At 60.4% G+C, this 13,993-nt stretch overlaps 1 protein-coding gene across 10 annotated transcripts; it reads left to right on the top strand.

The window, feature by feature from the left end:
• Positions 1-63: 63 nt before the first annotated feature.
• On the top strand, positions 64-12,998 carry NDOR1 (NADPH dependent diflavin oxidoreductase 1). 10 transcript variants are annotated; one of them, XM_048325633.1, is made up of 15 exons: positions 202-298; positions 1,007-1,141; positions 1,703-1,780; positions 2,081-2,178; positions 2,884-2,982; positions 3,068-3,169; positions 3,668-3,874; positions 4,206-4,327; positions 5,222-5,442; positions 5,820-5,927; positions 6,564-6,678; positions 7,025-7,171; positions 7,695-7,813; positions 10,006-10,100; positions 11,491-12,197. In XM_048325633.1, exons 1-15 carry the CDS (start codon positions 233-235, stop codon positions 11,687-11,689), a joined length of 1,911 nt encoding a protein of 636 aa, XP_048181590.1. In that variant the 5' UTR covers positions 202-232; the 3' UTR covers positions 11,690-12,197. The 10 variants fall into 10 exon arrangements, with proteins under 10 accessions (XP_048181589.1, XP_048181593.1, XP_048181596.1 ...); XM_048325635.1 differs by lacking the exon at positions 11,491-12,197 and adding an exon at positions 12,796-12,998 and having other exon boundaries at positions 209-298; XM_048325632.1 differs by lacking the exon at positions 202-298 and adding an exon at positions 64-164 and having other exon boundaries at positions 3,054-3,169; positions 3,668-4,327.
• Positions 12,999-13,993: the final 995 nt, after the last annotated feature.

Raw genomic sequence — 13,993 nt, 5'->3', positions numbered from 1 at the left:
GGCGGCGCGGGGCGATGGCGTCACGGGGAGAGGCGGTGATCGGATGACGTCATCAGGCGGGGGGGACGGTGCCCGGGGAGTCCCGGCGCCTCAGTCGGGGTGATGACGTCAGCCAGAGCTGTCGCGCAGTGGTGACGTCAGCGGCGGGATGGGGCCGGTCCATGGTGAGTCCCGCGGAGCGGCCGGGGCCGGGCCTGGCCCCAGCGCTGGGGGTGTTCGCCTGGAGAGGAGAATGCCCGCGGAGCCCCTGCAGGGCCTAAAGGGGCTCCAGGAGAGCTGCCGAGGGACTGGGGACAAGGGCTGGAGGGACAGGACACAGGGAATGGCTTCCCACTGCCAGAGGGCAGGGCTGGATGGGATATTGGGAAGGAATTGTTCCCTGGGAGGGTGGGCAGGCCCTGGCACAGGGTGCCCAGAGCAGCTGGGGCTGCCCCTGGATCCCTGGCAGTGCCCAAGGCCAGGCTGGACATTGGGGCTTGGAGCAGCCTGGGACAGTGGGAGGTGTCCCTGCCCATGGCAGGGGCGTTGGAACGAGATGGGCTCTAAGGTCCTTTCCAACCCAAACCGGTCTGTGATTCTGTGATTTTATTTATTATTATTATTTAATTTATTATTTCTCTACGGGCCCATGGTGACATCAGCTGTCTGCAGCTCAGACATCTCCCTGGCTGGGATTCCCTCCAGGCCGGCCTTGCTCTGTCGGAGCCTGGCTGAGAGCTCCGTGTGTCTGGTCACACCTTTGTGTGAGCTTATCCTATTGGCTTGGACGGGGGATCACTCCCTCAGTGCTGCACCGGTGTGGAAAGAGAGCCTGGGAGCCTTGTATCCCAGGAATCCCAGCTCTCCTCCATCCCTGTGCTGGCTGTGTGCTGTGTCAGCCCCACAGGTGTCCCCTGGGCCCCCAGCCCCTGTGCGGGGTCAGTGCTGCTCAGCCCAGGGCAGGCCCAGCTCTGCCTCCCCTCCTCTCTCTTCCCTCTGGTGACTTCCCTGCTCTTGTCTCTCGCAGATGGCAGAACGGAGACTCCTGGTGCTTTTTGGCAGCCAGACTGGGACAGCTCAGGACACGGCAGAGAGGATTGGGAGAGAAGCCAAGCGCCGGCACTTGCGGTGCCGGGTGGAGGCCCTGGACAGATGTGACGTGGTGAGTAGGACACGGGGTGCTCTGGGCACTGCTGCTCCTGCTCCATCTCCACCAGCCCTGTGGGCAGGGACACCTCCCACAGAACCATGGAATCACAGAACAAGCTGAGCTGGAAGCAGCCCACCAGGATCGTCGAGTCACCCCAACAATCCCACCCTGTCCCTGAGAGCGTTGTCCAAACACTGTTGGACTCACACAGGCTTGGTGCAGGTTGCTCCAAGCCCTGTCCAACTTGACCTTGGACACCTCCAGGGATGGGGCACCCGCAATTTCTCTGGGCACCCTGTGCCCAGGCCTCCCCACCCTCACAGAGAAGGATTTATTCATAATATCTGATCTAAACCTGCCCTCCTGCAGCTTGTGGACATTCCCCCTTGTCCTGTCGCTCCAGGCCCTTTTCCAGAACCCTTCCCCAGCTCTCCTGGAGTCCCTTTAGGCACTGGAAGGGGCTCTGAGATCTCCCTGGAGCCTTCTTCAGGCTGAACACCCCCAGCTCTGCCAGCCTGGCTCCAGAGCAGTTTGGAGGCTGCTGACCTCAGTGTGCCGTGTTTGTACCCACAGGCCAACCTCATCCATGAGCCTTTGGTGGTGTTTGTGTGTGCAACCACGGGCCAGGGAGACCCACCTGACAACATGAAGGTAGGACATGCTCCTGTCCTGTTGCTTTTACATTCCTGCTCCGGAGTTTTCTCTCCTGAAGCAGCTGGAGCAGGGGTTATTTTTGCTGGGGGAGCTTTGCAGCAGCACCAGTCACATCGCAGGGGACACGGCCAGGGGGCTGGTGAGGTGACTTGCAGGGGGCACCTCTGCAGAAAGCTGTGCTCCTCGCCCTGCTGGGATTCAGGAGGGCCCCCGTGGGTGGCTGAGCAGGGATGCAGGGACAGGCAGGCAGGGAGGTGCCGTGGCAGCAGCAGGACTCGCTGCCTGTGTCCCTTGTAGATGTTCTGGCGGTTCCTGTTCCGGAAGAACCTCCCGGCCAGCTCCCTGTGCCAGCTGGACTACGCCGTGCTGGGCCTTGGTGACTCCTCCTACCCCAAGTAAGCAGCTCTGCAGCTCCTGGGCAGCTGCTCCTCACAGCTGTGACTGCAGTAGAGACCAGGGTGGCTGGAGAACAGAGGGGGTAAGGGGAGACAGAGCGTGACTCTGGAGCAGCAGCTCAGACAAAATGTAATTCCCACCAGCCTTAAAAATCCTTGCCCTACCAGCCCGTGTCCTTCCTAATGCCCAAGAATTTGGCTTCTGCCCTTTTCTTTCCTCGCCAAGGATGCTTTGCTGCAGTGGGTCAGACATCATGTGTCAGTCTTTTACCACAGCCTTGGGCCAGGGCAACAGGAGACATCAAGCAGAGGTGGCAGCCAGCCCTGTTGGTCCCAGGTCTCCCCCAGAAGGTTGTTCCTGTGTGCCTCAAAGAGCTGTAGTGGGAGGGACGGGTGTGCCTGAGCTCTGTGGGGCAGTGAGGGGCTGGAGGGAAGGAACGGTTCTATGGCCCAGGGCACAGGCTGCCCTGAAGGGAAGCTAGACCTCCCCTTGTCCCACCTGGGGGCTGGGCACAGCCCGTGAGGGCCAGCAACTGGCAGCCAGCTGGTTCTGTGAACTGGTACAGGCTGGGCAGGGCACGGGACGGGTCATGGTGCTGGCTCTGCCTGTGTGCTGCTCTGGTGGCCCTGGCAGTGCGTGCTGGTGCTGTGGCAGTGCCTGCTGTGCTGCTGGAGCAGCCCTGCCCTGTGCTGTTCTCTGCTCAGGTTTAATTTTGTTGCAAAGAAGCTGCACAAACGGCTGCTACAGCTCGGGGGCAACCCGCTACTGCCAGTGGCCTTGGGAGACGACCAGCATGACCTGGGGTAAGAGCCTATATATGTTCCATATACTCTATGTGCTTTATACTCTATATGCTCTATATTCTATACTCTAGACTCTATACTGCAGGCCAGATGCAGTGGTTGATCCCTGGCTTGTGGCCTTATGGGACAAGATCCTTGCCTTGTATCCTCTCCCTCCTGGCCTTGAGATCATCGGCCTCGACGTGCGGTGAGTGCAGAGGGTGGGAAGGGCCTGCTGGGGCTGGCTGGGCTGAAATGTTCTGTTCCCTTGGCTGTGCTCCAGAGTGGAGACATGCTCTGCTTGGAGCAGGAACCCTCCCCACACAGCATCTGGTGTCTCCAGTGTCCCCTGTGCTTTGGCCACCGGTGGCCCATCTCTCTCTGAATGGGTGTCACACCCTTTGGGGTGTGACAGCTGCCCCAGCCAGGTTCTGCCCATCTTGCTGTCCTGATGTGCCTCTGCCCCTGGCAGAGCACGTGTGCCCAGCCAGCCTCCCTCTGCCCGCTTTGGAGCCTTTGGGATCTCCTCCTGGCAGTCTCCATTGCATTCCCCTACACAGGGACAGGCTCCAGGGGCCTGGGATGATGGCTGGTGGATACAGTGGGACACTCCAGGCCTCTCCAGGCCTCTCCCTGCCTCTCGTCTTGCAGCAGCGAGGAGCTGTGGCATGGAGGTAACCCCGCTGCACTGCTCTCCTCCCCACAGCCTGCCCCCCACATACACCCTGCACTACCTGCCTGAGGACTCCCCACACCCCGACAGTGACCTGCTCCAGCCCACAGTCCCCCGGGCTGCTCCCTGCGAGCTCCACCCCTTCGCTGCCCGCATGGTGTCCAACCAGAGGGTCACGGCACAGTCCCACTTCCAGGATGTCCGGCTCATCGAGTTCGACATCGCGGGCTCAGGGATCACGTGAGCATTCTCCTGACTGCCCCAAGCTCTGTTGTGTGGGACCAGGTGTCCTGGAGCCTGCCCTCTTCCTCTGCTGCCCTTCCTCACTGATCCCTGAGGCTGCAGCCTTGTGGTCATGGTCCCTGCTGCGAGTCCCCATCCATGGAGTCGGGGGCGTATGGAGTGGGGTCCTGCCCAGGGACCAGCTCCCTTTGCCTGTCAGAGCAGTGGGTGGCACTGGGCATTTGCCTCCCCTGGTGTGGGTGCAGGTTGGGATGGCTGTGCTGTGCCTGTGGCTGTGCCTGTGGCTGTGCCCCGTGGCTGTGCTTGGCAGCTCCCACTGCACCTACAGGTTCAGTGCGGGGGACGTGGTGATGATCCAGCCCCAGAACTGCCCCGAGGACGTGCAGCAGTTCTGCCAGCTCCTGCGCCTGGAGCCACACAGACACTTTGTGCTGGAGCCCACGGAGCCTGGTAGGTCCTGCCTGCTGCTCCTTCCCCTTCCTGCTGAGACAGGGCATCCCCTGAACTCTGGCCCAGCCTGGAGCTCTGCTCTTCCTTTGCTGCAGACCTGGTTGGGAGTGTTGGATGGATACAGGACACCTGCCTGTCTGGCAGTACAGAGACTGTCCTTCCCTCCACTGCTGTGTGTGTGGATCCTGTGCAGGATCCGGTGGGACTGGGAGGAATCCAGCAGTGCCAGGCCTCACCTGGGCCTTGTGTCTTGGCAGCCCCAGCACAGAGTGGGGACGATCCTGCAGCCTCCTCAGGCCCAAGCTGGGAATTCTGTGCTTCCTTGCATGGGTTCCCCACTCTGTCTGTGCCCCAGGGACCTCCTGAGGGGCTTCTGCAGCTGCAAACCAGCACAAGCAACCAGGGAGGCCCCCCAGCGCTCTTGGTGCCTGTGTGGAACAGGGGAGTTCTTCCCCTGGCCCCTGAGCACTCATTCTGCCCCCAATTTCCCTGTGTGTGTCCATGCTGGGATTTTCACCTGGCAGACAAACCTGAGAGAAATTCAGGCTGCTCTTCTTGCCCTTGGGAGAGCCGTGGGAGACAGGGACAGGCCTGCCATGTGACACTGCTGGTTATTTCTGCTGCATTGCGTGCAGGCAGGGTGGGTAAGGCATTATCCCAAAGCACCTGCCAAAAGTGGGGGACGGTCGAGCACCACTGACTTCCCCTGTTGCAAGCTTGGAGGCTTGAAAAGCAAACTGGGGAGAGCAGGAGGGAGTGGAGGCCCATGGTGGGAGCAGGGATGGGTGGAGCTGGCTCCAGCAGCACGTGGGTGCAGCGTGTGGTGCTGCAGGCTCTGGGGACAGCAGGCGGGCAAGTGCTGGCCCTGACTGTCCCCGCTGTCTTGCCCTGCAGGCACACCCCTCCCTCCCCTCCTGCCACAGCCCTGCACCATCCAGTACCTGGTCACGCACTACCTGGACATCTCCTGCGTGCCACGGCGCTCCTTCTTCGAGCTCCTGGCCTCCTTCTCCACGAATGAGCTGGAGCGGGAGAAGCTGCAGGAGTTCAGCTCAGCACAGGGCCAGGAGGAGCTGTTCAGCTACTGCAACCGGCCCCACAGGACCACGCTGGAGGTGAGGCTGGGAGCAGGGCAGGCCTGCCCCTCGGGGGCTGTGCCAGGGCTGCGAGCACCCAGGACATGATCAGCCATCATTTCTTGGCTGAGGAGTTTAATCTATTTCACCCACTTTCTGAAGTGTCCATGGATTTCCACTGGCAGTTAAGGCTGGCTCTGGATCCTTCTGGGCTCTGTGCTGGGCTCTGTGCTGGGCTCTGTGCTGCTCTGGGGGGCAGAGGGCAATGGGACAGGGTGGTTGGTGCTCAGAGGTGCCCAGTGCGGTGCCTTTGGCCGAGGGCAGTGTGGCACAGCTGTGTGGGACAGCGTCTGGCGCCCTGAGGGCAGGCAGGCTGCCTGCTGGGCTGCACCAGGCCTCACCCTTTTGATTTGCAGGCCATGTGGGATTTCCCTCACACCACGTGTGCCATTCCAGCCGATTACCTGCTGGACCTCATCCCTCGCATCAGACCCCGCGCCTTCTCCATCGCCTCCTCCATGCTGGTAAGAGCTCAGCCCTTCTGGCCTCATTTCAGACTCTGAACAGAGGGTCTGGGCTGACTCTTGGTGCTGTGCTCCCCTGGAGCCTCCACAGCCCACCCAAATCCCTGCTCTGCGCTGAGCCTGCAGCAGCCTGATGTGCTGGATGCAAACTTCAGGGCTGTGCCAGCCTACAGATTAGGACACTTGCTCTCCTGCAGCCCTGCGAGTGCCAGGACTGTCCCAGCACACCTCGGAGTTCCCTGGGAGCAGTGGGATGCGGTCCCGGGAGCTGGGGAAGGGGGGTGCTGCTCCCTGCTCCTGCCGGGAGGTGGCGGTGGGACCAGCCCGGGTGCCTGCAGACTCAGCCCGTGCGCGGCTGGATTTGTCCTCCACGGGAGCCTCCTGGGCTGGACAGTCACAATCGCTGTTGCCAGCTGTGTAGAGCATTCCTGTAGTAGTGGTTCCCCGGGAAAAGCCCCTTCCCCATTGGAAAGGTTTTGAGCAGGGGTGTGCTCCGTTGTAAGAGGCTGTGTCAGACTAGGATGAGTGTTGCAGGCACCCTGGCAGGAGCTGGGCACAGGCTGTGTCCCTGGAGGAGGTGCTGGGCTCTCCCTGGGCAGCTGTGCTGGGTTGTGCTCATGGCTCTGTGTGGCACAGGCCCATCCTGAGCGGATGCAGATCCTCGTGGCCGTGGTGCGGTACAAGACACGGCTCAGCAAACCCCGCCGGGGGCTCTGCTCCACCTGGCTGGCTTCTCTCAACCCGGAGCAAGGTGAGTGCTTGGACACTGTGAGAATCCCACAGCACTCAGTGCTCATCCCTCGGGCCTGTGATGGAGCTGTGTGGGTGCTGACCCTGTGCAGGAGCTGCCTGTCTGGAGCAGCAGCTCCATGGGGAGCACACTGGCCTGGCAGGATGGGCTGAACTCGCAGGAGAGGCAGTGCTGAAAGAGCTGAAGTGCTTTTCACACACAGTGTGCCCTTGGTGCTGGGGGTGATGAGCCAGGTCTGTGTGTGTCTTTGGAGCACCCCGAAAGAGCTGGCTGCCTGCTCACCCTCTGCAGGCAGGCACAGCGCACTGGTGGTGGGGTGATGCTTGTCACTCTCTTTGTTTCGCAGGTGATGTCCGGGTGCCTCTTTGGGTGAAGAAAGGAGGAATGAAGTTCCCGGCTGACCCTGCCACCCCTGTGATCATGATTGGCCCTGGCACAGGGGTGGCCCCTTTCCGAGCAGCGATCCAGGAGCGGGTGGCACAGGGACGGAGAGGTGAGGGACGGTGCTGGGGGGTGCTGGGGGTGCCCCTTGCACAGACAGCTCTGTGTCAGCAGATGGAAGGTTGGGCTGGGGGCTCGTGAGGGTTCCACCAGGTCAGGCTTTGCTGTGTTTGAGCAGCAGCAAGCTGGGCTCTGGGGTAGGTGAGGCCCAGAGCCTGCTGTGTGCAGCCTATGTGGTTATTCAGGGCAGCTCCTTGCATCGGGTGGGGCTCTGCAGAGGCTCTTCCTTGGCTCTCTGAGAGTGAACATGAGCTGAGCTCAGCTGCTGCTGCACAGGGAGTCATGCCCCCACCCTTGTCCCATCCTCATTCCCTTGGCTCAGGGAACAGGCAGCCCTGGGGGACACTTTCTGCTCTCCTGTTTTTGCAGCACACAGGGGCTTCTGGCTGCCACAGGTCACTTGACTTTGTGCTCACATGGCTCGTGGCTCCTCAGGCCGGGCTGTCAGCCAGGTGGCACCAGCAAAGCCCAGCACTGGGTGCTCCCAGCACAGCCCTGGTGCTCTGCTCCTGCAGGGAACTTCCTCTTCTTCGGCTGCCGATACAAATCCAAGGACTTCTACTGCCAGGTGGAGTGGGAAGAGCTGGTGACAAAGGGCTTCCTGACACTCTTCACGGCCTTCTCCAGGGACCAGGTTGGTGCCCAGAAGAGGAGGGTGGGTACAGAAGCATCTCAGGCAGCACTGATGTGACTCTGCCAGTGTGTCTGTCCCCTGTACCTGTTGGCATGACCCGTGAGGGATCTGCACAGTGGGCACCTTACCCCCCCACACACCTCAGTGCTGGCTGCGATCCCCTCCTGTCCTGCAGGGCTGTGTCTGGCTAAGTTGAGCTGGAAAGGTTGCTGGGACAAGGCTGGAGAGCAGCAGAGTAGATAAGGCATTAACCAGCTTTGTTTGGCTGGGCCATGTGAGTGATAAGAGGCCCCCAAACCTCTCAGAGGGTCACCAAGCAATAACTTCTGGTTAAATGCCACCCTCTCCACAGTGCCCCTCTGAGCACTGGCTGAAGCTGAGGAGCTTGGCCTCTGTGCCAGCTTACTCTGAGCCCCATATATGCAGAGGAAAGCTCCCCATGGGTATGAGCACCCCACAACTCAGCCCCTCAGTTTGCTCCCTGCTTTCTCAGGCAGTGTCTCTGGTGGGCAGCTCTCATCCCCCCTTGGGGCTGCAGGGCTTTTTGTGCTGCCAGAGAGGCTCTCTGAGCTGGGGATCTGTTTCACTGCCTTGCTCTGTCCCTTGATGGCACTGAAAGCTCAGCCTGGCTTTGGAACAGAGATGTGATAAAAAGGGAACGGGGATCTCTCGGTAGCTCAGCTGCACCAGCCCCAGCCCTTTCTCCTGGCTGTGTGCATGTGTTGACATGAATTCAGGATCTTTTATCCACACTTGTAAGGCGTGACCTGGATGCTCTGTGAAGGCCTTCCAAGTCTGTGATGAGCAGGAGCAGCACTGCAGAGGGTTGTCAAATGACCAGAGACAGGGGACCTGCTGCTCCCTGAATCTGGAGAGCAGCCAGAGCCACTTTCTGCTCTAGCTGACTCTGGGGGGACGGGACTTCCATTGCAGTGTCCCCTCTCTCCTGCTCCACAGGCCAAAGCCATTTGTCACCAGAGCCCTCTGCCCCCAAGGCAGAGTGGGAGCACAGCCAGCTGGGATGAGCTGCATTGGGCTCTGGTGCCTTTGGCTTCAGGGGATACCACGGCCCTTAAGTCATCAAAAAGTTTGTTGTCAGAGAGCCAGGAAGGGGCTGGGGTGCTCCATGGCTGTTGGAGGTTTTGTTCTTCTCTCTGAAGTCCCCCTGCAGTGAGCCCTGTCCCATCACAGCCACCTGCAGTGCAGACTGGTCCCAGCTGAACGTGGATGCCCTGAGACATCGTGACCCCAGTTTGTCACTGGGCTGCTCTGGTTTCTAGGTGGTTGCAGGTGCTTAGATGATCCCAGCCTGGCTGGCAGGGCCTCTGGCAGCACCAAGCTCGTTACCGCTAATGAAGCTGAGGCTGGCTGTGCTGGTGCTGGTGCTGGTGGGGCACTGCCCGGTCGGAGCTGTACCCAGGCTGAGCTGGCACTCCTGGGCCACCAGCCAGGGGAGCTGTGGGACCCACAGTGACCAGCTCCTGTGACAGCCGGGGCTGGAGCTGCTCAGGGCTGTTCCCACACCCATCTCCAGCCTGCAGGACCTGAGGCACAGCGAGAGCTGTCCTGCCTTTGGAGAGGGGGGCGTGGGGAGGAGGCTGTGCCCATGGCTCCGCTCACCACTGCAGAATCCGGCGTGGGGGGACGCCCAGCACAGGGCCTGGCCTTCCTCACAGTGTCACCTTTGTCACGGGAGCCCTCTGGGCCAGCAGTGAGTTCAGGCACGTTGGCAATGGTGTTCTCTTGGGCAGGAGCCAGGGCTGTAGGCAGTTGCTTGGATGCTTGAAGTCTTGTGGATTAACCCTTTGGGAACTCTCCTTGACTCTGCAGTAAGCCAGTCCTCATCCAGTCCCTAAGCACAGTGGAGGGGCAGGGACTGAGGCTGTCCCTCCCAGCTTTCTGCCCCTCCAAGCTGTTCCAGGTCTCCAGCAGTGAGGCGTGTGGGGAAGGGTCTCCTTCAGCAAACTTGGCACAGAGGGGCCACAGAGCCTCCTCTGCCCGTGCTGGGAGAAGAGAGGGCAGGAGGGAAACCCTCACAAGGTGTGGGGCTCCCCTTCCCTGTGGGGTCATTGCCTCCTGTTCCAGGGGGCTGTGCTGCCCTGAGCTCCTGCAAACAGCCTTTGAAAACAGTCTGAGAGCAGGGGCTGGGGCTGCTCCAGAGCTGGTGGGCTCAGGGCCGTGTTTCCCTGCAGGAGGAGAAGGTTTACGTCCAGCACCGCATCCAGGAGAACGGGAGGCTGGTGTGGGAGCTGCTGAGCAGTGGGAATGCTCATGTCTACCTGGCTGGGTGAGTGAGAGGTCTCTGTGCAGGGCTTGGGGAAGCAGGGCTGCACGTTTCTGCTTCTCCACCTGCCTGGAGGCATTTCCTCGAATCAGCCCCCTGTTGCAGCGGGGCAGCTCATTCCTCCTCTCTGTATGTCCTGCTCCAGGAGCCCTGGGCTGAGTGGGACATTTGTCACCTACCCCGTGCTCCCATTAGGAGGGGCACAGCTGGAACTGATAAAGCTTCTCCAGCCAATGCCACCTGCCCAATCCTCCCCCCGCCCGGCCTCTGACCCACAGCACATCCACACAGAGGACGGCCCTGGCCCCTGCACGGCCCTGTCCTCCAACACTGCTCGATGAAACTGGAGAAAAGGCTTCTGTGGTGCCTATGGCCACTCGTGTGGGCAGGATCCCTACTGGTGCTGGGGCTCAGCAGCAGCTTTGGGAGCCTTGGCACATTCTGTCTGGCTCTTTGCACCCAAAGCTGCCTCCCAGGGCGGGGACAAGCCCTGTTGCACCACAGCCAGTCCCCTCTGACAGCACAGTCCCTCTCTGGGTGCTTGTCTGGGGCTGGTTGCACATCTGGAGCTGCTGGTCAGAGGTGGGGCCTGGCCTTTGGGGTCAGAGCATTGGCAGCTCTGCTCTGAGCTCTGTGCCCGTGTCCTGGGCAGAGCCCTTGACCTGCCTGCACTGCAGGGAGAGGCTGCTCCCCACTGCGCAGGGCGAGGCTTGGGAAATGCCCTGGGCTCCTGGAGCTGGCCAGAGCCCGGCCGTGGCATTAGTCGTGCACCCCGTGACCTGGGGAGTGCGGGCCTGGGCCTGGCTGTCGACACGAGCAGCAATTGCAGGAGGTTCTTTCCTGCCTGTCCTTCAGGAGAGCAGGAACTGCCCTGGTGCCAGGCAGGGCGAGACTGGCATTGCTGCATTCCTGGGAGAAGGAGATTCGTGTTTACTCCACTTCCCGGGAAGTGGAGGCCAGGCCACCCCACTCCGTCCTTCACTGCTGCAGCGCGGGGCTTCCTGGAGCCTCACCCCGGACTGGGCATTCCTCCCCTTGCATCGGGGGATGGAGCACTTGGGGTTGTGCCTCCATCCACAGCCCAAAAGCTGAGACTATTGAGCTGTTGGGTCATGGCTTTATTCTCTCCTTCTTCCATTCTTTTTCCTACTTTTTGGTGCTGATGGAAATCCCCAAAGAGGATCAGTGTCTTGGAAAGAGCAGGGCTTGCACAGGTGTCCCCGTGGTGGATTTTGTGTGGCCATGAGGATGGTATTTTGGACATCAGGGTTGCTCTGAGACTCCTCCTGTTGGGGGCTTTGTCCCTGGTGTGGGGGGTCCCTGAGCCCCCATCAGGCAGGTGGGATCCAAGAGCCCCGTCCCCCCCGTACAAGTGACACTGTCCTGATTGCAGAGGACACTGTCTCTCCTTTCCTGAACAGCCCAAAGCCTGTGGAAAGACTCCCAGGATCACCGTGCCCCTCCCTGGCCCACAGACTGAACTGTCAGTGGGGTGCCAGGCAGGAAAGTGCAGGTGGGTGAGCCTGAAAAGGGTCCTGTTTGCCCCCCAAATTCAGAGTTTCAGCCAGACTGGGAGAAAGCTGCGGAATTGAGTCCTGAGTTGGGTAACCCTGAGCAGCAGCCCTGGGCCATGGGACACTGGTGTCTGCCTCCCCTTCCCGGGCCAGGCAGGCTCCAGGGAGCCAGGGTGGGATCTGCTCTGTGACTGTTCCTAGCTTGTCTCAGAGGCAAAAAGGTTGAAAATGTCTCTTTTTTGGAAAAAAAATAGCTATTTGACATGTTTTCCATCACAAAGCCCAGCTCCATTATCTTGTACTTGCGTATCAGTGCCTGACTCAGAAACAATGCGATTCTTCCAAAAAAAGAAGACCTCCTTTCTGGGTATTTTGGGATGTTAATCAGCTCCAAATGCAAGTCAGAATTCTGCCTTGTTCTTGGGAAACAGCAAGGACGTTGCCAGATGCTCGTGCCAATTGGAGCAGCCTGGGAAATTTTTTATTAGATGTTTTTTTTGTTGCACAGGCAGTTCATCAAATGAAACTCCAGGAAAAAAAAAAGTCTGAATTTCTGATTTCCCCTAAGAAATAATTGTGCTTGAAAGCGCTGAGTTCTATCTGGGTATTTTCTACACCGGGGCTCGGGTGTTTTCTCCAGCATTTCTCTGATTTTGGGGTTTGAACTGGCTTTGGTTCCAAATGTCACCATCAAACCAATCATTCTGGCTTTCCTGAGAGCAGGCAGCAGCAGGACGGGAGCGGCTGCTCCTGCCCAGCTGAGGATCAGACATGTTTGACATTGAGTGATTCCCGAGATGAAAGGAAAGGTTCCTGCCCTCCTGCCAGTAAATTCCAGCCTGTGCACATTGCCCGTGTCTGTCTAATGAGGATGCTGGCAAATGGAGCTGTGTGGGGCTGGGGTTTGGGCTCCTGAGCTGGGCTCTGGCTCCCATGGCCATGTCCTTGCCTGCGAATGCCCACGCCAAGGAGCCCCGTGGATAACAGCCCTGCTCTCGAGGGAGCAGCGGGAGCTCCCTCTCCAGCCTGTCATTTACCCTGTGCCAGGCAGGATGGGGCAGGTTCCCACTGCCTGTGGTGGGCTCGACCACAGGCACTGCAGATTCCTGATCCCAGAGCACTGGGGCTGCTGCTCTGCCCCGTTTTCCTGCTCACTCTCTGTTGTGCCCTGCTCTCTGCCCCAGGAATGCCAAGGAGATGCCAGCGGCGGTGGCCGAGGCCCTGCGGTCGGTGTTGCAGCTGGAGGGTGGCCTGTCCCCCTCGGAAGCACAGGAGTATTTAACAGCCCTGGAACGGTCCCAGCGCTTCCAGTCTGAAACCTGGTCATGATCTGGCTCCTTCCTCCCCTGCCCCACAGACTGCCTGAATAAAGGAGCCAGCAAAGGGATCTGCCTCTGGCGTCTTTCTTGGGCTGGGATTGCCCCAGCCAGGGTGGGGTGGATTTACCCAACCAGCCCCTCCCTGACAGCAGCAGGGCCGTGGCAGTGGGGGGACCCCATCTCCTGGGGGGTTTGGCTCCCTGTGCCCACACCCCACCAGAGCAGGGCCAGAGGTCTCTTGGGGGTGCTGCTGGTTGGCTTTGGTGTGGCACTGATCTGCCCCACACGCCCCAGCCCCGGCGGTCCCTGTGTGGCATGGGTAGCACCCAGGGGCATTGCTGGAGCCGTGGCAGTGGCTGCTGTTTGTGGCAGGGCCAGAGGAAGGGAAGTGTTGCATGGGAGTCTCTCCACCCCGGCATTACTCAGCAGCACTTGCTGCAGGAGGAGCTGCCTGGACAGACCTGTTCCCCCTGTCTCCAGTGGCCAAGGCCAGCAGGGACAGGCACAGGAGGAAGCCTCGATGCCTCTGTCTCTGCTGCCAGTTCAGCATCCTGAGCTTGCTTAATGCTGAGGTCTGAGCTCTGCGTTCCTGCTGAGTTATCCCCTTCCCTGAGTGCCTGCTCAGCTGCATCTCTCCTCCACCCCATCCTGGGAGCTGCTTCCAGCCCTTTCCCTGCAGCCTCAAGGCCGTGCACCCTCCTGGCCCTGCCCGTGCCCCAATGGGACCAGTGCCACCACCTTCCTCACCCAGTTCAGCGCACTGGGTGCCACTGTGTAAATAGCAATTAGGGCCCATGGCATGAATCAGCAGGGACATTCCCTGGGAGCAGGCTGGGACGGGAAGGGGCAGCAGTGCCACGCCACGCCTGTGACCCAGCCACTCTCCCACGGCCGAGTCATGGAGTCCTGCAGGGGCAAGCAGTGCCTGGGGCATTGCTCGAGCTGTGGCACCGCAGTGAGGGGGAACAGGGTGGTTTGGGGGCTCCGCACCCCACTGCTCTGCTCTGAGCAGCTCTTGCACTTGCAGACCTTGGCTGGGCTGTGTTCCCATGTGCCAGGGACA

Source organism: Corvus hawaiiensis, chromosome 21 (genome assembly GCF_020740725.1).
Source record: "Corvus hawaiiensis isolate bCorHaw1 chromosome 21, bCorHaw1.pri.cur, whole genome shotgun sequence".
Taxonomy (NCBI): domain Eukaryota; kingdom Metazoa; phylum Chordata; class Aves; order Passeriformes; family Corvidae; genus Corvus; species Corvus hawaiiensis.
The sequence above is the reverse complement of the archived record's forward strand: the minus strand, read 5'-3'. Positions and strand labels throughout refer to the sequence as shown.